Source organism: Chiroxiphia lanceolata, chromosome 19 (genome assembly GCF_009829145.1).
Source record: "Chiroxiphia lanceolata isolate bChiLan1 chromosome 19, bChiLan1.pri, whole genome shotgun sequence".
NCBI lineage: Eukaryota > Metazoa > Chordata > Aves > Passeriformes > Pipridae > Chiroxiphia > Chiroxiphia lanceolata.
The window spans coordinates 694,771-720,611 of NC_045655.1; the positions used below are offsets into that span (position 1 = coordinate 694,771).

General features: G+C 44.5%; 1 protein-coding gene across 1 annotated transcript; it reads right to left on the reverse strand.

Moving 5' to 3' along the window:
* Window positions 1-1,210: 1,210 nt before the first annotated feature.
* On the reverse strand, window positions 1,211-25,841 carry LOC116796444 (myosin-3-like). Its single transcript, XM_032707067.1, is given in 40 exon segments — window positions 1,211-1,216; window positions 2,498-2,674; window positions 2,798-2,893; window positions 2,970-3,074; window positions 3,170-3,340; window positions 5,525-5,650; window positions 5,785-5,988; window positions 6,073-6,381; window positions 6,564-6,688; window positions 7,469-7,634; window positions 8,137-8,320; window positions 8,500-8,696; window positions 9,175-9,293; window positions 10,659-10,785; window positions 10,894-11,283; window positions 11,693-11,783; window positions 11,869-12,014; window positions 12,095-12,271; window positions 12,648-12,890; window positions 13,069-13,324; window positions 13,401-13,537; window positions 13,630-13,753; window positions 15,683-15,800; window positions 15,891-15,978; window positions 16,959-17,032; window positions 17,177-17,486; window positions 18,237-18,343; window positions 18,346-18,406; window positions 18,868-19,017; window positions 19,211-19,329; window positions 19,883-20,021; window positions 20,102-20,205; window positions 20,713-20,811; window positions 20,888-20,951; window positions 21,263-21,355; window positions 21,877-21,982; window positions 22,062-22,089; window positions 22,836-22,992; window positions 23,078-23,221; window positions 25,630-25,841. Coding segments are annotated over 40 exon segments (5,841 nt in total). The 5' UTR covers window positions 25,834-25,841.

Here is a 25,841-nt window from a genome sequence, read left to right on the forward strand (position 1 = left end):
TTCACCACAAAGTAGCTGAACACATCTTTGTCCTTGGGAAACACCAAGCAGAATTATGGTGCCCAGTGCCACTGGGGAGATGAGCTTCAGGCAGCTACTCAGACTTTGCTGCTGGCACTGCAGAGCATTTGATAACCATTTCCACGGGAACAAGCACATAAGACGCATAAGTTCAAGTCCTGCTCTGCTTGGAGCTGCAACACTTGGTAGGTCAGAAGTGGGCCAACTTTCTGACAGGTGGTTTGACTGTAAGGAGATTCTAAGCACTCAGTTTGCAATGCACACAGATGGCTGTGAGCTCACAGGCTGCACCAGTCTCATTCTCCCATGCAGAAGTACAGCAGTGTAACTAGGCACGAGCACTGTAATTTTGTTCACATTGCATGTTTGATATACCACATCTGTTTGTACAGTACTTTATTTTCAGCTTCATGTAACAAGGTCAGGATACCTGCTTCCAAACAGAAGGTGAGGAGGAAACCTGTCAAACATCTAGGTTTTAAATTCAGGATAAAATTGGTCAAATTGATCATGGCAGCAGTAAGACTCGAACACACAGTTTTGACTATGCTAAGCTTAGCAACAAAATGACTCTCATTTGAACATCCACATTTGGAGCATCTGAAGTTGCAGGTATCTATTTTATTGACACTGGTACAGCAGCAGTGACAGAAAATGTTTGTGTTCACAAACAAATAGAAGATTACTTCCTACGAGTGTAGCTCTAGCTACTGCAAATCCACAGCTGGAAAGATACTTTGTGGAAGTTCTGGTTATCCCAGAGGAAGCTCATTTTTCAGTTCCTAACACCACCTGGAAAGGAGAGGCTTTGTTCAGTCTACACGTGTCCAGATGAGTCTTTTGATCCCTGAAATCATCCATCCCAATGCACCATCCAGGTAGGATGTGCAAGTGGAAACTAGACCAAGGCAGTGGTGTCTGTAACACATCACCACACATCATGCTGTTGGACTGATGGGTTCAAATGCACAAACACATCTGTTGGCTTTCCTGAAGTGCTACTTTTATGCTGCATTGCTTAAACAACCCCCACCCTCTGGGATAAGGACTACACCAGCATTTCCAAAAGTGAGTGTATAGCTTGGAAGGGCTTAAAAGATTTAGGCATCACAGTGATTAATTTTTAGGCCTACCAGAACCTGTGCCACGAACCATACACTGCACAGTATCAGGTAACTCAAAGGAGGATCTAAACCTGCAGCAGATTGCAGAGAGTGGTCCATAGTCAGTCTGCTCAATCTGCCTTTACCTAAGCATATCCAATAGGAGATACCTGAAATCTTGCCACTGTCTGGGCTTCCAATTCAATTAGAGATTGAACATTCCCTTTATAAAGTAGTCTCATGTCTAGAGACACCTGGAAGACCCTAGACTGAACCTTCCTAGTGTGTCCCCTGCTTCTTGGCAAGATATCCTGGCAAGCACTGAGGAGTCAAAGCCTTTTCCTCCTGCAGAGCATTCGGTGACAGTGAAAGCTGGCAGAACCAAAAGTGTCTGTTGAGTCCCAGGCCAGATCCTTCAGGAGAAAACATCTCTTCCAGAGTGAAAATGCTGCAGAAAGCAGTCTGGAGCTGAGGTTCTCCATTTCCTGGATATGTGCTCTAGGCCCTAGTAGTTTTTCCAAGACATGCACTGGGGTTTTTTACCTCCAGCCACAAACTATGCTAAACTAGTGCAGTCAAAAGATCACACTAGGAAAGGTAGCTCCAGATCTTGTGCCAGTCTTGGGTTAGAGATAGACAACTGCCTGGGAAGTTCAGCTAAAGACACAGAGCTGCTGCTCTTTTCTCAGTCAGAATGCTAATTCTGCCTAAGGCTCACAGAAGGGATGTTTTAGGAATGTTCAGAGTTAGGTTGACTTACATTATTTTCACTTAATGAAGCAGCTCCTTAAATCTGAAACTAATCTGATGAAATCAGCCACAAAGCAATGCTCAGCACCAGAGCCTGAAATGCCAGAGGCAGCGAATCATAGTTCACAGAATGTTGTGAGCTGGAAGGGACCTTCAAAGATCCTCTGGTCCAAAACTCCTGACATGGCCAGGGACATCTTTCTAGTGAAAGACCAGGTTGCTCAGAGCCCCATCCAACCTGAGCCTGAACATTTCCAGTGATGGGGATCCACAACATCTCTGGGTAACCTGTGCCAGGGCCTCACCACTCTCATGATGAAATATTTCTTCCTTATGTTCAATTTATTTAATTAAACATACCCTATTTCAGTTTAAAACCATCATCCCATGCCCTACCACTAAAAGCTCTCCGAAAAAGTCTTTCACTGTCTTTCTTATAAGTCCCTTTTATATACTGGAAGGCCAGAATAAGGTCTCCTCAGAGCTTTGTCTTCTCCAGGCGGACCAACCCCAACCCTCTCAGCTTTTCTTCAAAAGTCCCTCCCTTCCAGAGCTGTCCTTTTGAATGGTGGCTGTACCCACTGGCAAGGCACAAATCTGCTGCTCAACTTGCTTGAGCAAACAGCACAACTGTACACCTGCCTCCTGCTGTGAAGCCTTACCTTTGTAGCAGGGCCTTCTCGGGCTTTGGCTCTGAGCTTGTTTACTTGGCTCTCAGCAACAGCTACCCTTTCCTCAGCCTCATCTATCTTATGTTGTGCTTTTCTCAATTTGGAGAGATTAAGATTGGCTTGTTCATCCTGAAATTGCAAAACAAAAAAGAAATTAAAAGCCATCTGGCAACATGCTGAGGCACAGAGCCAGCTTTTAAACTGACGTTACTATGAACTGGTAAATAAGTATTTGCCAGTTTAGTGACTCACAGCTTCCTCAGCTTGTCTTTTGTAGGATTTGATTTTCATCTGCAGTTTATCTACCAGATCTTGTAACCTCATCATGTTCTTCCTGTGTTCTTCATTCTGAGTGAAGAGAATATGCAATTACATGTCCTTGGGAGACAAAACATCAGGAGAATTGCTTTCTATTTTTACCCACCTGGAGAGTGAGCTCTTTGACATGCCACTCATATTTGCAGATGTTTTTCGTAGCCTCTGCAGATTGTTTATGTTCTTCTTCCAGCTCAGCTTCTAATTCTTGGATCTGGTGAATTAATCAACAATTACCTTAAGCAAGACTCACATAGGACTTGGAGTAGAAAGGTGTCTCTGACTCCCATGTTCAGCTGTGGTACTCACCCTGGCCTCCAGCTTCTGGATTTGCTTCTTGCCTCCCTTCAGGGCCAACTGCTCGGCCTCATCCACACGGTGGTGCAGGTCCTTCACCATCTGGTCCAGGTTCCTCTTCATCCTCTCCAGGTGGGCACTGGTGTCCTGCTCCTTCTTCAGCTTTTCTGCCATCATGGCCGCCTTGGGAGGAAGATGACACAAGAAACCAGAGGAATGTGAAGAAACAGTGCATGCTGTGTACCAGCGGAGCATTTACTCCTGTTTCCTGATGATCATTCCTGCCACCCTATTTCCTGCTTCATTTTTTTTCCGTGACATGATAGTGGCAGAAACGTGACAGGAAATAGCAGGAAAAAGGATGGGACAAGACTGTCTTGCTGCACACGCAGAGCTGGAATGACAGAAAGGGTAAATGCTCTGTCCCACTGTATGGTCACACTGTGACCTCCACTGCCAGCAAGGTGCCACAGAATCATAGAATCACAAAATATTCTAAATTGGAAGGGATGCACAAGGATCATCCAGTCCAACTGCTGGCCCTCCAGATACCCCAGCAATCCCACCCTGTCCCTGAGAGAGTTGTCCAAACCCTCCTGGAGCTCTGGCAGCCTTGGGGCTGTGCCCACTGCCTTGGGGAGCCTGGTCAGTGCCCAACCAGCCTCTGGAGGAAGAACCTTTTCCTGAGATTCAACCTGACCCTGCCCTGACTCAGCTTCATGGATTGGGAAGAACAGGAACCAGAGGACCTGAGGGGTGACTTTTTCCATTTTGAGATTCAATAACTTTGGAGGAAGCAACCAATTCTCTTCACCTTAGCAGGAGAGTATCAGGTTCTTTAATTCTGAAGACAAAAGAGGCTACAAGTGAATCCTCCTGAAAGCAAGAAACAGCACTGGGAGTTAGGAATTGCTGTCCAGATGTCCATAGGGAAGGTCAAGGAAAGCCCTTTGCCACCAAACCAGGAGGCATCTCCTGACACAGCAGTTTGGGATTTCCCAAGTGCACAGAAAAGAGGTCCACAGGGCAGGGACTCACTGATGTCTCAGGTGGGATTAGCAGAGCAAACCTGGAGTAATTTAAGCAAACTATTCCTCTAAATGCCAACAGAAATGAGGAAAGTGTCTGATTCCTTCTCCTGCACACAGGGCACAGCCAGAGCCACAGCAGACACTGGGAACAGGCTCTTGTGCTCAACACCTGGAGTGTGGTGGGTGCTGTGCTGTAGTGAGTGCCCTGCTATTTGCCACAACAGCCTGGAGGGCTACTGCCACAAGGCACAAAGTAGTTTAAAAGAATCTATGCTATTTAAGACAAACTAGGATTTAGTTTGCTCTGAAACATTGGACTCCTACACAATAAAACGAAGATTTCGGTGAAATATTGAGTGACATCACTTACAAAAAATGTAAAATTCAAGAAGTTGCTTTGGCAGCAAAATATCTGAAAAACTGTATATTGAAAAATGTGAGAATAAAATAATGGCACTAGATATTTTATATATATATATGTGTATGTGTGTGTGTATAATTTATTGTAACGTTCTATTTCTCTTTTATTCAAACAGAATAGAAATTATTATAAAATAAGAAGTTGCATATCAAAATGAGGAAGAACTTCTTTCCATGGAGGATGGAGAGCACTGGAAGAGCTGCCCAGGGAAGGTATGGAGTCTCCCTCTCTGGAGACATTCCAAACCCACATGGATGCATTCCTGTGTCACCTGCTCCAGGCGACTCTGCCTTGGCATGGGAGTTGGACTGGATGATCTCCAGAGATCCTTTCCAATTCTAATGATTCTGTGATTTTATTTAGGTTTTTTTTTCATTTTCATGAGCAAGTGAAAAAGTCTTCTTTCTATTTTAACTCCAAATAATGTATTTAAGTGCTAAGATTTTGGTTTGCTCCTCTGCATCAAAAATGATTAACAGGTTGAGTTCCATGACATATCAGCCCTATGGCCTAGCTGAGCTTCACAGGCCTTGACATTTACAATTCTCACTTAAAAAGTTGTTAAATAGGATTTTGCAAAGACAACTATTCAAATACATTAGCCACTGTAGTGGTTTCAATACTGCAGGATTTCTTTGTGGATTACATTTTCATGCAGCACTGAAGAAAGTTATTTGTTTACAACCAACCAAATGTGGGTTTAGTCCATAAATTAAGGCAACAGCCCCAATAACTCATCTCTCAGCAGGACATAGTCCCTGTTGTTCTAATCCTCTTCTGACAGGTAGCCTTTTCAACCATGCCCACAGACTGGTTCTTGTACAACACGTGACAGGAGTATTTACATTAACTCCTAGCAGCAATGCTTCTGGAAACCCTGAAAATTCAAAGAGAAAAACACAGTAACATCCTCACATCTGTCATTGCCTTCTTTGCTCTTTCTTCAGCACTTTTTGATTCATTAGTAACATCCTCTATCTCTCTTTGGATTTGTGCCATATCAGTTTCAAGCTTCTTCTTTGTATTAGAAAGGCTGGTGTTCTAAAAAGGAGAAAGAGAGAGGCTTTGAGTGTCTGTTTTTGGTCTCTTACACACACAGACCACGAATTACTATTCATTCTTACTCCATGAACCTCTGGACCCCAAAATATGTCAGTCTTAGCAAAGGAAACTACCTGGGTATGGAGGAGCTGTGCACGTTCAGTGGCATCCAGGAGCTCCTGCTCAGCCACTTTCCTTGACTGCTCCGTCTGCTCCAGGGCTGCCCGTAGCTCCTCAACTTCAGCCTGCAGCAGGTTTGCTCTGCGCTCCACCATGGCCACCTGCTCCTTCAGGTCATCCTGGGTCCTGAGAGTATCGTCCAAATGGATCTGGGTGTCCTAAATTTGAAGAGTCAGTTTTGTCCTAACGAACTTCTCAAATACTGTGCTTAAAAATAAATCAACCACAAGGTAAACAAAGACCTTGAGAGCTCCCTGGATGCTGTGCAGGTGTTTCTGTGCCTCTGCAGCCTGGCAGTTGGCATGGTTGAGCTGGATCTCCATTTCATTCAGGTCTCCCTCCATCTTCTTCCTCAGCCTTAAAGATTCACTTCTGCTCCTGATCTCAGCATCCAGAACACCCTGCATTGTCTCCACAGTCCTTTCGTGGTTCTTTTTTAACTGGTTGATCTCCTCATCCTTGTCAGCAATCTTTCTGTTGATCTCTGTCTTAATCTGAGTCAGTTCTTGGTTGACAGCAAGGATTTTGACCTCTTCATGCTCAAGAGCTGCCTTTAAAAGAAAAAGGATAAAAACAAAGATGAAGGTAACATTTCAGAGAACATGATCAGTACTTCACAGAAAATCCAAAACTTTGTGGCAATCAATATTGCACACAGGCGGTGCCAGGAAAGAGAACAAAAAGCTGCTTAGCATGCTCTATACTTTTTCCAGTAATATTTAAACTAACTCACCTCTGCCTCCTCCAGAGCTAATCGCAGCCCATTTTTTTCTACTTCAACTTGCTTTTTGGCTTTCTCAAGGTCTCTGATCATTTTGCCATTTTCAGTAATTTGCTCTGTCAGATCAGCTACTTCCTCTGTGAGAGAAGAATGACATCAACCAGAGGAGCTGAACTCTATGCTCTGTGGCAGCATTCAGCACCTCTTTTACATGTATAAATATGTATACACATACATACATGTGTACACAGTGGTATATGTGTCTGCAAATATGTACAGATAAAAACAGACACAGCCAAGTTATGCAGGACAAGTGGGGCATTAGTGTGGTTTCACAGCCCTCCTTACAGGGAGCCTGGAAGAGCCCTGCATGTGTTATGTCTCTGGATAGGCCATCAGTGTCCTACAGGTCCTGTCATTGAGTTCAGTACATCTGTAAATCTCAGTTTCACAAGCTGTTACAGCCTCCTGAGGTCATCACCTTCACCTGGGAATGGCACCTTGATGTCTCTGCAGCAGATACTAGAGAGCCAGGACATTTGCTCTATTAGCTTTGTCACTTTACAAACCTGCTTGACAACTTTTGGTGAGACATTGACACTCTCCATTAAGATGGAGAGCACAGTAATGACAGTCCTGTCACTCAGTGCACGTCCTGCAGACATGAGTGTCTGCCTTGTTGTGGTAAGATTGTGAGCAGCTAATCACAGAATCACAGAATGTGCTGAGTTGGAAGGGACCCCCAAGAATCATTGAGTCCAACCCTCAGCCCTGCACAGGCCCATCCCCAAGAGTCACCCCCTGTGCCCCAGAGGATCAGCCAAACCCTCCTTGAGGTCTGTCAGCCTTGGTGCTGTGCCCACTGCCCTGGGGAGCCTGTTCCAGCAGCAAAAGGGAAACAAGAGCCAAACACATACGCTTGAGAGTGTGGTTCTCCCGTTTGATTGTTTCAAGTTGATCTAAATTTTCCTTGTAGGCATTTTTCACTTTGAAAAGCTCTGTGTCCAGAGAGCACGATTCTTTAGAGAGAGCTTCCTGCTCCAGCTGGCTTTCCTCATACTTCCCCTTCCATTCTGCCATGAACTGAAAGACATCATAGGATCGTAGAATGGCTTGGGTTGGAAGAGACCTCAAAGATCATCAAGTTCCAACTCCCCTGCCATGGGCAGGGACACCTTCCCCTAGACCAGGTTGCTCAGAGCTTCATCCAAGCTGGCCTTCAACACTTCCAGGGATGAAGCAGCCACAACTTCTCTGAGAAACCTGTGTCAGTGCCCTCATAGGGAAGAATTTTTTTCCCAATTAGCCACCTAACCCTGCCCTCTGTCAGTTTGAAGCCATTGCCCCTTGTCCTGTCACTCCAGGCCATTGTAAATAGTCTCTCTCCATCTTTCTTGTCAGCTCCCTTCAGGTACTGGAAGGCTCCAATTGGGTCACCCTGAAGCCTTCTCTTCTCCAGGGCAAACAATCCCAATTCTCTCAGCTTTTCCTAATAGGAAAGGCTATTATGTTTTATTTCCTGCTAGTACTGAAAATATTATTTTATCTGGGGCTACACTTAAAAGATACTGCACTCACTTATCACCTTATTAAAGTTCTGCTGTTTCCTGTCCAGGGCAGCTGCTGATGTGTTTGCTCTCTCTACGTCCAGTGTCAGATCCTCCACCTCCTCCTGCAACTTCAAATTCATCTTCTCCAAGGAGACACACTTGGAATTCACAGTCCCTGCCTGTTCTCCTGCTTTCTGGAGACGCTGAGCAAGTTTTTTCCTTAAGGAATATAAATAAAACATGCATATGATTGAAAAAAATCATTGCAGTATGTATGTCATTTTAACTAAGAGTATTGCAAACCCCACTAAAATAATTCAGGTTAGGCTACTAAAAGTAGATCTGTGTCCTGTACAATATATGTAACATCTGGACAGTTCATCCCACTCCCCACGTACTTGGCCTCCTCGAGCTCCTCCGTGCGCTGAATCGCGTCCGTCTCGTATTTGGTTCTCCACTGGGCCACTTCGCTGTTGGCCTTGGACAGGGCGCGCTGCAGCTCCCCCTTGGCTTCCTGCTCCTCCTCATATTGTTCCCGGAGCAAGTCACAGTCGTGGCGAGCGGACTGCAGGGCGTGGGCCAGGGCGTTCTTGGCCTAAACATTACCCATAATATTATGTGTTTGTGTTGGCTGTGACCGGCAGGCAACCCCATGACCCTGCACACCTCAAATATGGTCACTGTAGCTTGGGCAGAGGGAAAAGGGCTGGGGCTTTATAAGTGTTCAGGCAGCTGCCTTCAGCTGCCACCAACTTTTCTCAGCTCTACGCCTAGAAAAGACCAAGACTGATGCTTCCACCTTGGCATGTGCTGTAACTTTTCTTCCCTGCAGCTACAGAAGCAAAAGAAATCACATGGACTATGGCTTTAAAATTTAAAAACTTAAATCACTTCTAGCATGTCAGTCATCTGCAAAGAACTTAACACAGTGCTCACTGTACACATCCTTCTCAAGAGTAATTTTATTGTGTTAGTCTGTGGGCAATACTTACAAACTTCCAAAAGTGTTTTTTAAGTGAACTGAGACCCTGACACATTTTGAAGCCTTGCATGTGTTCAGTAGCTCACACTACCTCAATCTCTTCCTCTAACTGCCTCTTGAGTTCCTCCATTTGCTGTGTAAATGCCTGTTTGCTTCTCAACAGCTGCAGCGTTACAGCCTCTTTCTCTTTGAGTCGATGGCGTAGTTCACCTGTGACAACAGAGGACAAGTTCTCAGTCCTGTCCAGATTAAGCATCCTGTAATTTTTTTTCCTAAAGACAAATTTGCTTTAGAAAATTCACTTAATTTTTTTCTTTTAAAGCCTAGTTTTCATTGTGAAGCAGTAGGATTTTATGCTGTCACACTGGCTGAACTGACAAAAAGTGCTTTAGCAGCTTCCTATAATTGGTGATACAAACACTGTGATACAAAAGGTAAGCCCTAAAGTTCCACTTCATAATATTTACAATAACTGGAAAACATATATTCCATATCACCCTCTGTCCTGTGGGCTGAAGGACACCTGTCTCGTTTCTTGGAGAGGTGCCTATGGGTCATGCCATTATCTCTAGAATTCTTGGAACTTCTTGTAGCCCTCCAATATTGTTTTTTTCAGATTTTTCCTGAGCCATTTTACATTTTTTCTCAAGTTTTCAGTTTTGTTCGAAGATTCCCCTTGAGCACTATGCTCAATGACCTTACAACAAACTGATCATAGAATCACAGAATCATCTTGCAAGCATGACCACTTCCAAAAGATCACCCAGAAGAAAATAAGAACAAATTTGGTTACGGTCTATGTGTTCCCACATGACATCTAGAAGTGTTGTACATTCCCTTTTCCCTGAGAAGGAAAGGAAATCACATCTGATATTTATTGGAACAACTTTTCTCAATTAAGTTTCTACAGTTAGTGGCCTCGAGCTGTTACTATTAGTGCTAGGCAACTCTGAACACAGCACATCCACGTGTTCCTCCACGGCTCACTCACACACACACACACTCACCCATCTCTCCCTAGTAGGGACAGCACCTGAAGGCCACTCCCAGTTCTTAGCTCAGCAGAGGATCTTACTGAGGGACCAGTCAGGAAGACTCTTGGGCTCCTGTTTTCATCAGATGGGATTTGGGATGTCTGACCCTGTAGTCAACCAGACCAAGGAGTGTTCACACTCATCACTCACACAGTTCCAAGGAGCATGTTTGGTGCAGCAACAAGCTCCATGATGGGAGCACAAAACAGATGCTGCACACACAGCGAACATGTGCACTCTGGGCAGTTCTAACAGGCTGCTCAAATAATTTTGGACTGTCTCAAATTCACAGTTCCCCTGCATGAAACAAGTGAGCTATGTCACATCATTCTGGGAATCATTTACCTAAGCAAATAATGCTTGCAACTGGCACATGAACTTTAAAGTGTCCCTCATGAACTCATTTCCTTTGATTTATTACTAATGTTACCTGGGCCTGTACCAATGAACAATTAGATCTCACTCATGGCACACACTAGAGAACCTCTTTGCTACTGAAGGAAAAAAATATCCTCTCAGCACATCTTTGTGCCTTCCTTACCAGACTCTGTCTGGAGCTGGGCTTTTTGTATCACCACCTCATTCAAATTCCTCTGGTTCTCTTCAGATTTGGCTTTCATCTCACTCATCTGGTCTTCCAGGGTCCGATACCTTTTCTCCAGATTAGCCTGAAAGAGAGTAAGAAAGTGAAACCTGTGTAGGTATGTTTGTATGGCATTAAATTCCCACCAGACAGAAATATTGGCAATTCAAGTATTTAACTTGTAAAGAAACACCTTGGACTTAGTAATGGTCTTTGTACTCCTGCTCAAGTCATCAATCTCCATCTTGAGCTCACTCTTCTCCTTCTCCAGCTTCTGCTTGACGCGCTGCAGGTTGTCGATCTGCTCCCCCAGCTCAGCTGTGCTGTCCGCGTGCTTCTTGCGCAGGGCGGCAGCCGTGGCTTCGTGCTGCAGCGTGGCCTCTTCGAGGTCCCGGCGCATCTTCTGGAATTCTGCCTCCCGCTTCTTGTTAAGTTCTGTTTGAGCAGTGGTGGCTCCTCCAGCCTCTTCAAGGCTTCCTCTGATTTGCTCAAGTTCCTGAGTCAGCTCACCGTGATGCTTCTCTGCTTTTGCCCGTATCGCTTTCTCACTCATAGTCTCCTCCTCCAGCTCTGCAACATGGGCCTGGATAATGAGGGAATAGCACATCAGGAATTAAATAGGGAACAGGTAATTCAGTGCTTAGGTTAATGTGTATTTGCCACAGGAGAACATCAAGCCCCTTATTTTGGAGATTATAAGCAAAACAAACTCCTTTCAAATTCCACTGTTTTGGCAATGCAGGCAAAGAGTTACTAACAGGAAAGGACCTATGGATCCACTCATGGTAACTTTAGATCTCAGCTCTCTCTTGTTGTATGGGGCTTGTGTGGACAGGCTTTGGTAGTGGGGGGATGCACAAGCGACTTCTGTGAGAAGCTGCTTCCCCCATGTCTGATGGAGCCGATGCCAAACCATGGACAAGCATTGTTCATGGTACTGCAGTTTAAACAAGCAAACAGTAATGACGAAATAGTTCAATGAAGTATCTTGCCTGCAATTCTCTGATCTTCTTCTGCAATTGAGTACCTGAATTCTGCCGTTCCACAATTTTATTTTGCTTCTGGTTAAAATCAAAGTCTTTCCTGTGGAGGAAATGTTCTTTTAATAAAAAGAAAATATGTCCAGTTAAAAACAAATAGTAAATTTGTCACATTTTTTTCCTCGTACTTCCTTAATTTTTCATCTAAATGTTGTTTATAATTCTCCAGATCCACTATGGTTTCCTGTGCAAGTTTCAGGTCTCCCTCAAGCTTTCTCTTTGCTCGTTCAAGATCCATGCACACTTTTCTTTCCAGTTCTAAAGATCCTTCAACCTGTAACAGATATATATATAAACACAACTGATGGAACAACTGAAGAATCTGCCCCTTCTCCTTGTGTTGAACATGCTCACAAGGTTCACTTGCTGCTCCAGCTTGATTCTGGCTTTGGTGAGGTTATTAACTTTGTCCTCCTCAATTTGCAGGTCATCCAGAGCCTGTTGCTGGGCTTCTTGCAGAGTCTTCTTCTCCTTGACTAACTTTGCAACAGTCTCATCCAAACCTGTCACTACTTCAGTCAGATTTTTCACCTATTGTAAGGCAAAACACTTGAAAGTCACTAATAATTTTGGCCTTTATATAATCAATGAACACAGGCAACGAACTCATTACAAGACTGCCAAAGAGACTTATTTACTTGCATTATATGGTCAAACTATACAATCTCTCTGCTTACATATCAACCCTTCAGAAGTCACAAAGCAATGTTGAACTTTGATTTTATGAATTTTTGTATGATTATGGGTTGGTTTTCCTGCACAACAGTTGTGACCAAATTCAACATCAGGCCCATGGATTTCCTTATACTTGAACTCCTGTTAGTGTTCAAGTTGACTGAACCTTTACAGCCTATACACAGACAGAGCAACTGTTATTAAACATGCAAATAGCAGAAATAAAAAGCACCTTGTTTTCTGTGGTATGCTTTTCCTTTTCAGCCTTGAACAATGTTAACTCAAGGTCATCAAAATCTTTCTTCAGCTCAGAGCATTCATCCTCCAGTTTCCTCTTTTTGGCTTCCAGATCAGCATTTATCTCCTCTTCATCCTCCAGCTTTTCCATTATCTCCTTTATTCTTGCTTCCAGCTGGAATTTTGCTTTGATCAGCTGGTCACATCTTTCTTCAGCATCAGCCAAATTTTCATTTTCCTTTTACAGAAAACAGAAATGTGTTTCATTGTCACACATTGGCACTGACACTTGCAGAAATCACCTGCTCATTAAGCGACTGGAACATGAAATCACAGAATTTGCTTTCAGCCCTTTCCTGAACACTCAGACAAAACTGATGTAATTTGAAGAGCCAAATCTGGTTTAAATTACGTACCATCTGTACTTTCAGCTGCAGATCCTTTTTCTCTTTCACCAGAATCACCATTTTCTCTTCTAGTTCTTTCCTCTTGGTTTCTGATTTAGCCAGTTCTTCTTTTGTTCTCTCAAACTCTTCTTTCATTGTGGCCATTTCTTTTTCAGTTTCCACACTTTTCAAGAGAGGCTTTAACTTGAAGTACAGCTTCATCCAGGGCCACTGCTTGACTTTCATGAATGCACGGATGTTGTACTGGATGCAGAAGATGGACTCTCTGAAACCAAAGTGCTCCATCAGTACTGTGAATAAAGCCCATCTTTGAGCAATCAGACCTTGCAGAGGACACACACCTTTGGTCGAACATTCTTTTCAGCTCAAGTCTCCTGAGGTATCCCCTGCACAAAGCCTGGGTCCGTGTGATCAGCTGTCCTAAGCAATCATCTCGCATCTCTTCCAGGACACCCAGCAAACCTGCCTTGAAGAACACCTGCAGCCAAGGAACAGAGATCACTCATTGCTGGGCTCACATTTCAATGCAATGAATGATTTCTCATTGCATGGCAAAATTAAACATTTTACCTTAGTGTGTCCAAATTTGTACTGAGTGTGATCTATCTCAATGGAAGACAGCAACTTTTCACATGCCTTCTTGCTGTCAATAAACTTTCCCTCTGGAATGACACCGGCGTTCAGAAGGCGGTATCTGACAAAATAAAGGAAAAAACTTACCCATCAGTATCATTTCAGTGCACAGGATGCCACAAGAACAGCTGTCAGTTTGAAGATACAGAGGAAGGCTGAGTCTGACTCACACCTCCAGCCTCAAATAGCAAAGCTGTAAGAAAAGCAGCAAATAGCAGCAGGTCAGTTCAGTAGGATCCGTGGATGTGCTACAGCCCTCACTGAGACTGAGGGCTTGGATGGTCTGTTCTCTGGACCTGAGAGACACTGCTCATGTGTGTCACAGTCATTATCACTGTTGTAGGGGGACAGCTCACTGGGCTAGCTGTAAATTCAAAAAATGAATGGATTTTAGGAATAGGGGACCTGCTGCAGTTAATCTGACTTCCTGTATAACTGACACATAGTCCTCCCAGACCCTTGTTCATTCAACCCTCTTGTGATTAAGCTAGTATATATTTAAAAAAAAAAACCAAAACAACAAAGAAGAAATTTCTATCTTATCTGAAGCCTTCAAAACTCAGGAGTGTCCCAGGTAAACTATTCACCCTCACTGTAGGAAAGGTAATATTTCACTTCTACCTTGACAACATCCTTTTTCAGGTCACGCCTTTGGACTCTTAAGACAAACTTAAATTTGTCTTTTAGCAAACAGCTTCCTGCTTTACATCCTCTTTACATCTGTAGGTTCTCAACACCACAAACAAATCATCTATTAACATTCAATTTCATGAGTTAAATAGAATCACAGAATGGTTTGGGTTGGAAGGGACCTTAAAAATCATCCAGTTCCACCCCCTGCCATGGGCAGGGACACCTTCCACTGGCCCAGGTTGCTCCAACCTGGCCTTGAACCCTTCCAGGAATGGGGCAACCACAGCTTCTCTGGGCAACCTGTGCCAGGGCCTCACCAGCATAGTTTGATTTCAATCTCTCCCTGCACTTGAGTTCACATTTTTCCTGTAGCTCTTTTCTGAACCATATACAGCTTCTCCTGTTCCTCCTGAAGCATGGAACTCAGAATTAGATATAATAGCCAGCAGTGGACTTCCTAATCCTACACTGAAAGATTATTCCACTCCTATTGTTTTCACAAATCTGCCCACCCACATCACCCCCCCGGACATTGTTAATGCTCCAAATACCAGTTCAGCCCTTCTCGGTGTCTTGCTCTCCAGCACACCCTGCCCAGACCTGTAAGGGGGGGTGTGTGTGATTTCTTTGTTCTTAGAGATCTGACCCTACATTTGCCTTTGTTCAAACACAACGAGCAGACGACCCCAGCTGGGTTGCCCTGAATCTAGCAACCATTTATAAATGTCTTATTTTCACAGCAGTTCCCAAGTTAAGATTGTTTGGCCATGGGGTTTTTACTTATAAATTATTGTGCTAATGCTGTAGAAATGTCAGCATGTAGAAATGTTAGCTCAGTACAAAATGAGAGGGCCATGTGGAACTAGCTTAGATGTCCTGCTGAAGTCCCTTTTGTTACTGCAGCCCTATTTGCCAGTCAGACTTGGCATTTCATCAAAAAGTGGTATTTGGTTTAACACAATTTTCTCTCAGTGAAACCACTCTAGTAAGAATTAATTAAACCACATTCTTCAAACCTCTACTAGATAGTGGTTAAATACAGGATGTGCATAGACCACCCTCTGCATTTTTGCTGAAACAAGCTTGTGTCAAATTTGAGAATTAAAGCAAAGAATACCCAAACATTCAGATGAACATGAATGAACTTGAAAATAGGTTTTGGTGTACAGTATTCAGGAAAGTATTTGGGCGGGCACTGCCCATACAGACCACGCCTACTAGATATGTCTTCATGCTTTCCACAGTTGTTAAATATTAAAGTAGTCTTTTCCTAGCAACTATATCATTGATTGGTTTAGCAAAACTCTTCTCTCAAATGAATTGGGCTCGATACAGACACAAGAATGCAATTACAGACCTTTGTTTAAAATCCCCATATGGAATCCTGTTAGGAAATCCTTTCCTGCAGATCCGAATACCTTCCAGGACACCATTACACCGCAGCTGGTGCAGAACGAGCTTGTGATCCATGAGGCCTGTGACAGAGCAACGTGGGGATGTATTAATGGGTTCAGCATTGGTCAACTCCTCTTTCTGGCCCTTTCTAATCTGTGTTTTTGTATTACCTGGGGTCTTTGTTTCATTGGGGATGATGCAACGCACAAAGTGAGGATGGGTTGTTCGCAAGTTGGACATCAGCTTGTTTAGATTTTCCTGTAAAGCAGAGATCATTTGCAAACTCTGTATTACTTCAGTTCTCAGTGGGATTTGACTCTGATGAAAATCAAAATTCAGAAGTTTTTCCTTACTCCTCTAGTGAATATTCTACAATTCTGTGTAGGCATCAGCAAAGTAAATGGCTACTAACAGTGGATACAATTGGAGAACTTTCCTCCTGTCTTAAAATGAAAATGTGTCCTTTAGTAGTTCAAGGCTCATCATAAGAGCTCTTAAAAAGGACCAGGATGGAAGAAAATGAACTATATTCTGGGATACCATATATATATATATATATATATATATATATATATACATATATACATATATATATGGTCTTTCTTGATCAAAAGAAGTTTTGATCAAATAAATAAATGGATTAATTTCTTGCTTTTATTACTTAGATATATTAGTTACATATATTTAAAATATAATTGAGCTACAAAATCAATGTTTGTCTATGACATCATAAGTCATCTGTTCTGCAGGGTAGTGCAATTCTTTAACCATCTCATGCAAGAATGACACATTCTGAGTATGGCTCATGTCCCAACCAGGGGATGATGCACTCCTCATCCTGCCAGGAAGGGACCAGCCTGTTCCTGGCCTCAGGTGTAGATGCATCACAGCAGCCTTAGGGCTGCAACACGTAACTTGTGTTGCCCACGCTTTCTGCAAGGCACTGGCTGCCACACAGTGTTCTCAGAGGGACACATGCTGGAAGAAGCCAGTGACAGCCAAAGAAGGGAAGGATGTTGGTAGCACCAAAGGGTGAAGCCGACAGCTACCCATGCTGACAAAGCACATCACCTCCCTTCTCCACCACCATCCCACTGGACCTCAGCAGCAAAGCAGAACTCAACCTTTGCCATATCCCAAATGTAACTTGCCACAGAGTGGCCACAGAGAAAGTGGGCCAGGTGATCCTGTGCAGCCAGGGGTGACAGCACTGCCCTCCCAGCAGAGAACACACCTACCTGAAAGAGCACAGACACAGTCTGGAAGGAAGAGCCCTTTTTCTTGGTTTCTTTCTTCTTTCCACCACCTTCAGCTGGAAAATGAGACAGTCCAGCTGCAGATCCCTTTCACAGCGTTATAATTGTGCATCTAACACACGGCACATGAGCACTGGCTCAACAGTGACTCATGTCACATGACAGGCACAGTAGGAACAAGCATAATCCTCTGATCTTACCTTCATCTATGGAAGAAAAGGCAGCATAAAGATGGCATAAAACTTTCACAGATGATTTCTGGTACAGCCCAATGACAGTTTCATTCAGGGGGTCCTTGTTCTTCTCCAGCCACCCAGTGATGTTGTAGTCCACTGTGCCAGCGTAGTGCACCAGGGAGAAGTGGGCCTCAGCCTTGCCTTTGCCAGGCTTGGGCTTCTGGAAGTTGCTGGACTTGCCCAGGTGCTGGTCATAGAGCTTGTTCTTGAAAGAGGTGTCAGTTGCCTTGGGGAACATGCACTCCTCTTCCAGGATGGAGAAGATGCCCATGGGCTGAATAGAAAAAGGGTGTTTTCAAATAAGATAAATTCAAGTTACAATAATACAGAGTAAAAGAAATGGTCAAATTAAAGTACTGGAAGTATTTTATAGAGAATTAGTCTGGGAGGAGCAAGTAAGCAAGATTTGTTGTGAACAGCTGGCAAGATATTCAAAAGCACTCAAAAGATTTTCATAAATAGTTTTGAACTACACAGACAGTGTCTGGAAAACAAAAGAAGCCAAGCAAAAACTGTGTAGTAACTTCTTAGAATACAGTAGTGACTTCTCCTTACCCAGAAGGAACAAAAAGCAAGCAGACATCAGGCTCAGTTAAATTCAAACTGAGAGGGAAACCTGAGCAGGAACCAATATGCAGAGGACAACTGGGGTAAATATGAGAATGAAAAATGACAATTTAGAATGAGAAAGAGAAGAAGGAAGGAAGGGAAAGAAAGAAAAAAAAATTTAAAAAAAAAGAAAGAAAAAAAGAAAGAAGAAAAGAAAGAAAAGAAAGGAAAATAAAGAAAGAAAAGAAAGCAGCGAGAAGAAAGAAAAGAAAGAGACAGTGTCTTTTTAGAAGACAGAATACATTCGCAGTCAGTAGATAATTAATCACAAAGGTGATGTTTAAAGGAACAGAGGAGGTGAAGAGACCTGAAAGCTTCACAGGGAGACTGCATTGAAGGCACTCAATCCAAACACTCTCAAGAATCCCTTCCAGATCCAATTTGTGTGAGTGCCAAAGATGCTTAAGAAACTCACCTTCTCAATGAGCTCAATGCAGGCAGCCAGGTCCATCCCAAAGTCAATGAATGTCCATTCAATTCCCTCCTTCTTGTACTCCTCCTGCTCCAGCACGAACATGTGTGGTTGAAGAACTGTTGCAATTTCTCGTTGGTGAAGTTGATGCACAGCTGCTCAAAACTGTTGAACTAACGTTTGAGTAAGTGTGTTAGTAATGTTAAACTGCCTCCAATCAATTTATTTCACAGAGATGTCATAGCAAAGTCAGCCAGGCTGTCTCAGAACGGTTTTGATAACAGTGTAAAGAATATACCATGGGTGGTCCAGGCTTACAGAGAAGTTGTGCTGTGCAGCACATGGTTGCTGTAGCCTTCAACTGGCTATGTTTTGGGTGGCCGTATCGTACCTAAGTCACTAAATGCAGATTCTGTGGGGAGGGGGACAGCAGATTCATGGTTATGCTTCTGCCATGTCTCTTCTCTTACAAAGTAGGTGATGGATCTACAAAGGCAGAAGCAGCTTCAGAGAGATTTGCCCTGTTCTTGAGGGTTACACTGGGGTGAGGAGGAGGAAAGGTCATAGAAGTCAAACAAAATGAAAAAGAATTTAAAGACAACCAGAAGTCTGAGAGTGCTGTATAAAATCAAACCTCAAAGATCTCAAATCCAGCGATGTCTAAGACCCCAATAAAGTGCTGCCTTGGCAGCTTTGTGTCCAGCTGTTGGTTGATGCGCATCACCATCCACAGGAAGAGTTTCTCATAGACTGACTTGGCAATGGCACTCACTGCCTGGTGCACCTGCAGGGAGATGGTTCACACACCTCTGTCAGGGCACTGCCAGGGCCCCACCAGAATAAATCCTCAGCGTGCCCAGGTACACAGCCCACACAGTGCACTAACAGCCCCTAATGGTCCTGACCAGCTCAGCTGTGACCTGCATCCATTCCTTCCTTTAGGCAGAGGATGGTCCCTGCTGCTCCTTGACACTCACCTGATCCACTGTTTGGCCCTTCAAGACATATTCATTTCCCACTTTCACCCGGGGATAGCACAAAGCTTTCAGCAAGTCTGCTGAGTTCAGGCCCATCAGATATGCTGCTTTGTCAGCCTCTGGAAAACAAAATCATAAGCTGAAATACTTTCTTCTTAGCTTAGACCTACAGAGTGCATTGGAACCAGCCAGAGCTCACTCCGAAACCTGCAACGTGGGTGGCTTTAGCCTATCCACAAAGCTTGACTAACATTCTCATTTACTCTTCTGAACAGCCTTGTAGAGCTGGTCCTCGTGATGGAGTGGCTCCGGCAGCCCCAGATGATGTGGTGGAACCTGTGAGGGCATTGGTAATGGGACAAGAGTGGTTTTCCCTTCGAGCCACTTCTCCGCAATGTCACCCAAGCAGCCCAAGTCTGGATGTGTGACCAGAAACTTGTGAACACTACAGTAATAATATGTCCTAGGCACAAGGTCCTTCAGCAGAGTCATCAGGAACAAAGTGGATGCAGAAAGTGACTCTACTGGAGCTGGTAAGCTGAAAGCCAAACCTTTTTTTTTGTGGTCATTACGGAACAACTGCATCTCTCCTGGAAAACTCCTGCTGTTTCTAGTGAAAAATGGTATGGAAACCAGTTGGAATTAGTTCTCTCACAGCCATGAAGGTATTACCTTCTGTGCCATCTGGCTCTGCTTGCTCCTCACGTGGTTTCTGTTTGAACTTCATGTTTCCATAGTGCAGGATTGCCCCTGTCAGCTTGTAAATCCCCATTCTCTCATCAGGGCTGAAGCCCAAAATGCCAATGGCTGCCTGCAGACGAGATAGATCAGCTGGTTATAGCAGTGGTGAGAGTAAGAGTGAGACTGTCTCTCCTCACTAACTGTACCCACATCTGTGGCAACAAGCTCCTCCTGGTCATCAATGCTGGCCACAGAGATCTGCCCTTGGCTGATGAAGGGGTAGTCATATGGGTTGGCAGTGATGAGAAGCATCTCTGAAAGGCAAACACAGGAGTGAGAGCCAGAACTTAGCAGGGAAGTTGGAACAATGGCTCAGCAAGATTTCACAGGCTCTCCTTCCTTTTGCATCCCAAAAGGATGCACTGTTGGTTTTCTATTAAGAGACAAAGAAGATAGAGGAAAGCCATTCATCCCTGCACCTCACCTGCACACAGTTTATATTAGAACTTACCCAGGGAGAATAAATGGGAGGGAGGTGGAGTAACCCTGAGTAACCCTGTCACACGGAGACACCAGTGCTGTGCACAGCAGGTATCCCTGGCCTGGCCAACACCGTGATGTCAGGGATGTAAATAAGCATGACCAAAGTGTCCCTGCTCTGCACAGCCTGAGGCACTGCCAAAGGGGGACCTGGGGGAGGGTGACACATGGCACCAGGGCAGCAGTTGCCACTGGACCCTTCATCACTGAGCTGGCATGTTGAGGGGAAATGTTTCCCACAGTGACTTTACTTAATGTCACCAGGTGATGGCTGTCCTTACCAAGCAGTTCAGGCTTCTTATTGGAGAGGATTTGGTAGAAGATATGGTAGCTTCTCTCAGCTTTCAGCTGGAAAGTGACTCTTGACTTTTCCAGCAGGTCTGTAATACGTATGCATAGAAATTTTTCAGGCTCTTCGCCTTCTAGCAGAGCAGTCAGCCCCCCTCAGTCACTCACAGGTCTCAATGTCACCGGACGCCAGTTTTCCAGAGGTTCCAAAATGGATACGAATGAATTTACCCTGGCAAGCAGACAAAAGATAGCGGTCAGTGCAGCAACCTCTGTTTTTCTCTCTTGAGTTTCAGTGACAGCACCTCCAAATCAGTCTGAATTAGCTTAGATATCCAAATCTAGATAATGGGGAACAGTTTGCTGCAGCCCACATAGCTGTGAGCATGAAACAGCTGCAAACACATCAGCATCTCACAACAAACCACAAAAATTGGTCAACAAGAATATTTTTCCCAGCCCAGGGGCTCCTAGTTGCAACTAACAAGCAGGTAAAGAGCATTAGAAATGCAGGAGGGCAGAGACAGACACAGGATGACTCACAAAGCGTGAGGAGTTGTCATTTCTCATCGTCTTGGCATTCCCAAAGGCCTCCAGCAGTGGGTTGGCGCTGAGGATTTGATCCTTGAGCGTACCCTGCAGGAATAATTGAATAATCATTGAAAAACACCATGAGCTTTGTGGTAGGAAGAAGTGAATCTATGGCATGATTATATGTGCAGCCATGTGCCCTTCATTTCAGCTGTGTAGTGTTACTGCAGGACCTTTTCGACTCCAGCACCAAGAACCAGCACTGGGGATAAACAGTGAATGAGTCATTTGCCTCTTATTCAGAATTTCTCTCACTGTCAGAGTTCTCAGGTCTCAGCCACAGGGACGGACTGATCCATGTGAGGAAACCTCTGATTCTTCCTGGACACCAATCCCACAGACCTGGTTTCAGTCCAGGTAAAGCTACACCTGTGCAGTGTCAGTGGCAGCTCCAGTGGCTTGTATTGTTGTGTCGTACCTGCACTTCAGCCCCTGGTCCTGCTGCCTTTTGAGAGAGTGACTGAAGCTAATAAAAGATATCTTGAGGGAAATGTTTGTCACCAGTGCTGTCCACAGCCACAAGTGGACATCCTGAACTGCCCCTTGCCAACCCCTCCTCCTCACACCTTCATCCCAGACTCCTTCATGGCTGGGTCCCCGCTGGCTGCAATGGTTGCATAGTATTGGATGACACGTTTTGTGTTCACGGTCTTCCCGGCACCAGATTCCCCGCTGTTGAAAGAAAGCACAGTGAAGAAAAATCCAGCCCCTTTTTGCTGGACACAAAGCCCAAAGTGACAGATGTACTTACGTGATCAGGATAGACTGGTTTTCACGATCTGTCAAAGGGAAAAATACCTGCAGTCAGAGAAGCTGTAGGGAAAAGTGCTGGTTCTCAGGCGACTGTGACCTGGTGTCCATCAGAGGAAATGAAACAAAATCTCTGCAGGCAAAACTGAAAAGTTGCATGGTCTTCTTTCCTCCTCTCTTCTCCTCCCTATACTCCACTTTTTGTCTTCTCCTCTCCACCATTGCTGCAGTCTTTCTTGCTTCTGTCTTTATCATTTCTAATTTTATTGATATTTAATATAGGACAGGACTTTATTCAAACTAAACCCATGTATTTTGGTGAAAATATTTCTACCAGCTCTGTTCTGAATCTACCTGCTGTTGCTTGAAGCCACGTTCAGGTGCGCTGACTAGGGACTTCCCAGGTAGTGTATCCTATCCAACTGCAACTGCCCTTTGCAGAGGTCCCTGTTATGGTCCTTAGCTTAGTACTTAGAGCAGGAATGCTGATAAATGTGCAGCACAACAGCAGATGCTTCAAAAATGAAAAAAAAACCAAACCATTTCAGGAGACAGGGAAAGCTATCTGGAGCAGGTTTTGCATCATTCAGAGCTAAAATAGTTGCACAGTAATAAGGAGACTAAGAAGACAATCTACACCACGACCCAGACCAAGGAGCTGGGGTAGCACCCTGCAAAGGTGACTGAGCCCATGGCAGGAGTGGAATGGCACTTGGCAGAACTGCATTTCTGACACAGTTTTTTCTGTGAACCTGGTCAAAATAGAGAAACTCACCAGTCAGCATGAACTGATAGGCGTTGTCAGAGATGGAGAAGATGTGTGGAGGGGCCTCCTGGCGCTTCTTGCCTCGGTAGGCCAACACCACCTCCGGGTTGTACACGGGCAGCCACTTGTAGGGGTTGACAGTGACACAGAAGAGACCCGAGTAGGTCTGCAGGAAAAAAATGGAACAGAAGAGTCACTGAAGTCCAGCTCCTGTGGCTGTACTTTCACCTTTGCCAGAAGTGGGAACTTACATAGATCATCCAGGAGCTGTAGCGGTCCTTGAGGTTGTAGAGGACGGCAGGTTCATGCAGGTGGGTCAGCATGGCCACATCCTCAACTCTGTCAAACTTTGGTGGGTTCATGGCATACACATCATCAGGTTTGACAGCAACTGTCTATAATTCAGAAAGAAAGAGTGAACCTTGATTCAGCAACTCTCAACAGTCCTTTCTTAAGTACACACTGAGACACAAACTCAGAGAAGTAATAACATCTGTAAGGCTGCTCTAATTCGTGTTTTTCTTTCTGTTTAACTGTGCAAAACAGGATATGGCTATTTCAGGGCAAACACTGCTGCCAGCCAGGAGCTCTACAATACTGTCAAACTGACACCATGTACATTTACTGTCCTGGAACTGCTACAAGCACAAAGACAGGATTTCTGATGGACCAGATCTTTCCACACATTATTGCTGCTTATGAACTTCAGGTCTTCAGCACAAGATTCATCAATAGCAAATCCTTCTTTGGGACTGACTTGTTCCACTCCTCCCTGTGGTCATTCCTAATTAAAGAATGGCTCTATCTCTTCCAAACAGCACCGTCTGCTGGGCTCACACTGTGGGTGACTGCCCCCTCACACAGCCAGGGCCTGTGGAGATGGGGGGGAGGCAGAAGATGTACAGGAAAGCAGATGTTCACAGCTGGTAGCAGCTCATCTCAGCCACTATGAACCATGAAAGAGCTTGAAAATCCTGCTGTAATTTATTCAGCTGACTTATCCCACTGCTTTTATCCATTGCTGAAATTGTTACTCCCATGGACTGGTCCAAGCTGACTAGTCCAAGGCAAGGAAGAAATAGTGTGGAATCATGTTTGATTCAGAAAGACTGAACACTATTTCTTACCTCAAGTCCTGACTAGTGGAACGGTCCTGGACTCCTTTGAGAAAGCAAGAATTATAGGCCCAGTTTTCAAAAGCAGCTTTGTGATATGTATCCCTAAATACCTTTTTAAAGCACTCAAACACCTGAGCAATTAGGACTTGCAGGAAGTCTCCATGTAGAACAAGAGATCGTGCATTAACTGCTCCTCACAGCACATACCTGGGAGTCACTACTAACACAATGGCAGCTCAGTGCTCAGGAGAGGGCAGGAAGCTCTAAAATAATAGGAACAGTTAGAAAAGAAAGGGAGAAGAGAAGGGAGTGTTATGTAGGAAGTGTCCATCAGTTCATCCACACCTTCATTACTGATCACACCTCTTAGAAGGGATAGAATTGTACTAGAAATGCTCCAGAGAAGAGAAACAAAGATGGTCACACATATGAAATGGCTTTTCTACAAGAAGAGTACAACCTGAGAGTTTGGGAGTGAAAAGGAGACACTTTCAAAGTTTGCAAAGTCCGGAACAGCAGAGAGAACCATAGCCATAGCAAGGAAGAATTATTCTCTTCTACTCCTTGCGAAAGAAAAAATAATGCTGCATATAGCAGAGAAAAGGAAGGACTTTACACTTAATCCAATTTTAAAAGTGTGAAAATCTTTCCCACAGGCCACTACAGGCCAAAAAGTCCAAATGGACATAAAATAGTCAGGCCTTAGGAAAGCAGGACCTTGTGCATCTCAGCCTGGTGCAGCCTCAGTCACTTCCCTGAGACTGCTGTGGATCACTGCTTACCCTTTACTTGCTTTCTAAAACTCTTGTAGCATTTACTGCCAAGATGTTGGTCGAGGTGGTTCTTTGAGCCTCTGCAATTATTGTTACAAAAGTTGTCAGGACTTGAGCTGCTATGACATTTCAGTGTTTTTGGAAGAGTAACACCTTGGAGGCTCCTCTGGGAAACTGCAGCCAGTGACACTGACAATATCACATTCAAAGGGGACTTTCAGATTATCTGTCTGCTGTGCTACCAGTAAAGGAAAGAATTTATCAGTGGATATGAGAGTGTTAACTGAAAAAGTGTTAAAAGCAGTGGTTGAGGAATGCCAAGACTGGCAAGGCAATGACCTAACCTGGTTTAGAGTGTTGTCTGCTCTTTAAAGCCCAAACTAAGAATAGTATGGCCAGTCTTCATGAAGATTTGGGAAAGGTCTTTACCCTTTGAGCCTGTGCCGTGGATTTTTTTTAGGTGAGACACAGTGTGTGCTGAGCTGAGCCCACCCTTTAATCCTAAGGTTCATCTGCCGGGGCCGAGCAAGCTTGGACAGTGGCAGTGAGGTCCTCAGGACGTAGGTTTTATTAGAGTGACCTTCTCTTAGGTGGATGGTCATACAGGGCTGACGAGCTCCATCTGCCCGGGGGAGTTCCCTGAGCTGGAATCGAACCCGGGCCTCAGCGGTGAGAGTGCTGCATCCTAACCACTAGACCACCAGGGGTCCCCCTAAACTAAGAATAATTATCCAATGAATAACTGTATCCCAGCATTCAGAGCTATGTTTTCCTTTGGAGGCTGTGCCGGTCCCAGTTGGAGGGCAGAGCAGGACAGATTTCCTGCCTGAGCCACTCTGGTGCTTCCCCTGTTCCTTGCCCTCCCCAGCGATGCCCTGGGTCCCTCAGCAGGACCAGGAGAAATGCACTTACTCTGCCATCCTCTGTCTCCACAGTTATCTTCCCATCCTGTGCAGCCTTGATCTTCCCTTTGGTGTACTCCACCTCAGGGTCAGCCACAAAGCAGTAGGTCTTGGCATCAAATGGCTGGTTCTGGACTTCTATTCTCTCCTTCTCTGACTTGCGCAGGTACGGTGCAGCCTCACCAAAAACCTCCATGGCAGCGTCTCTGCTCATGGCTGGAG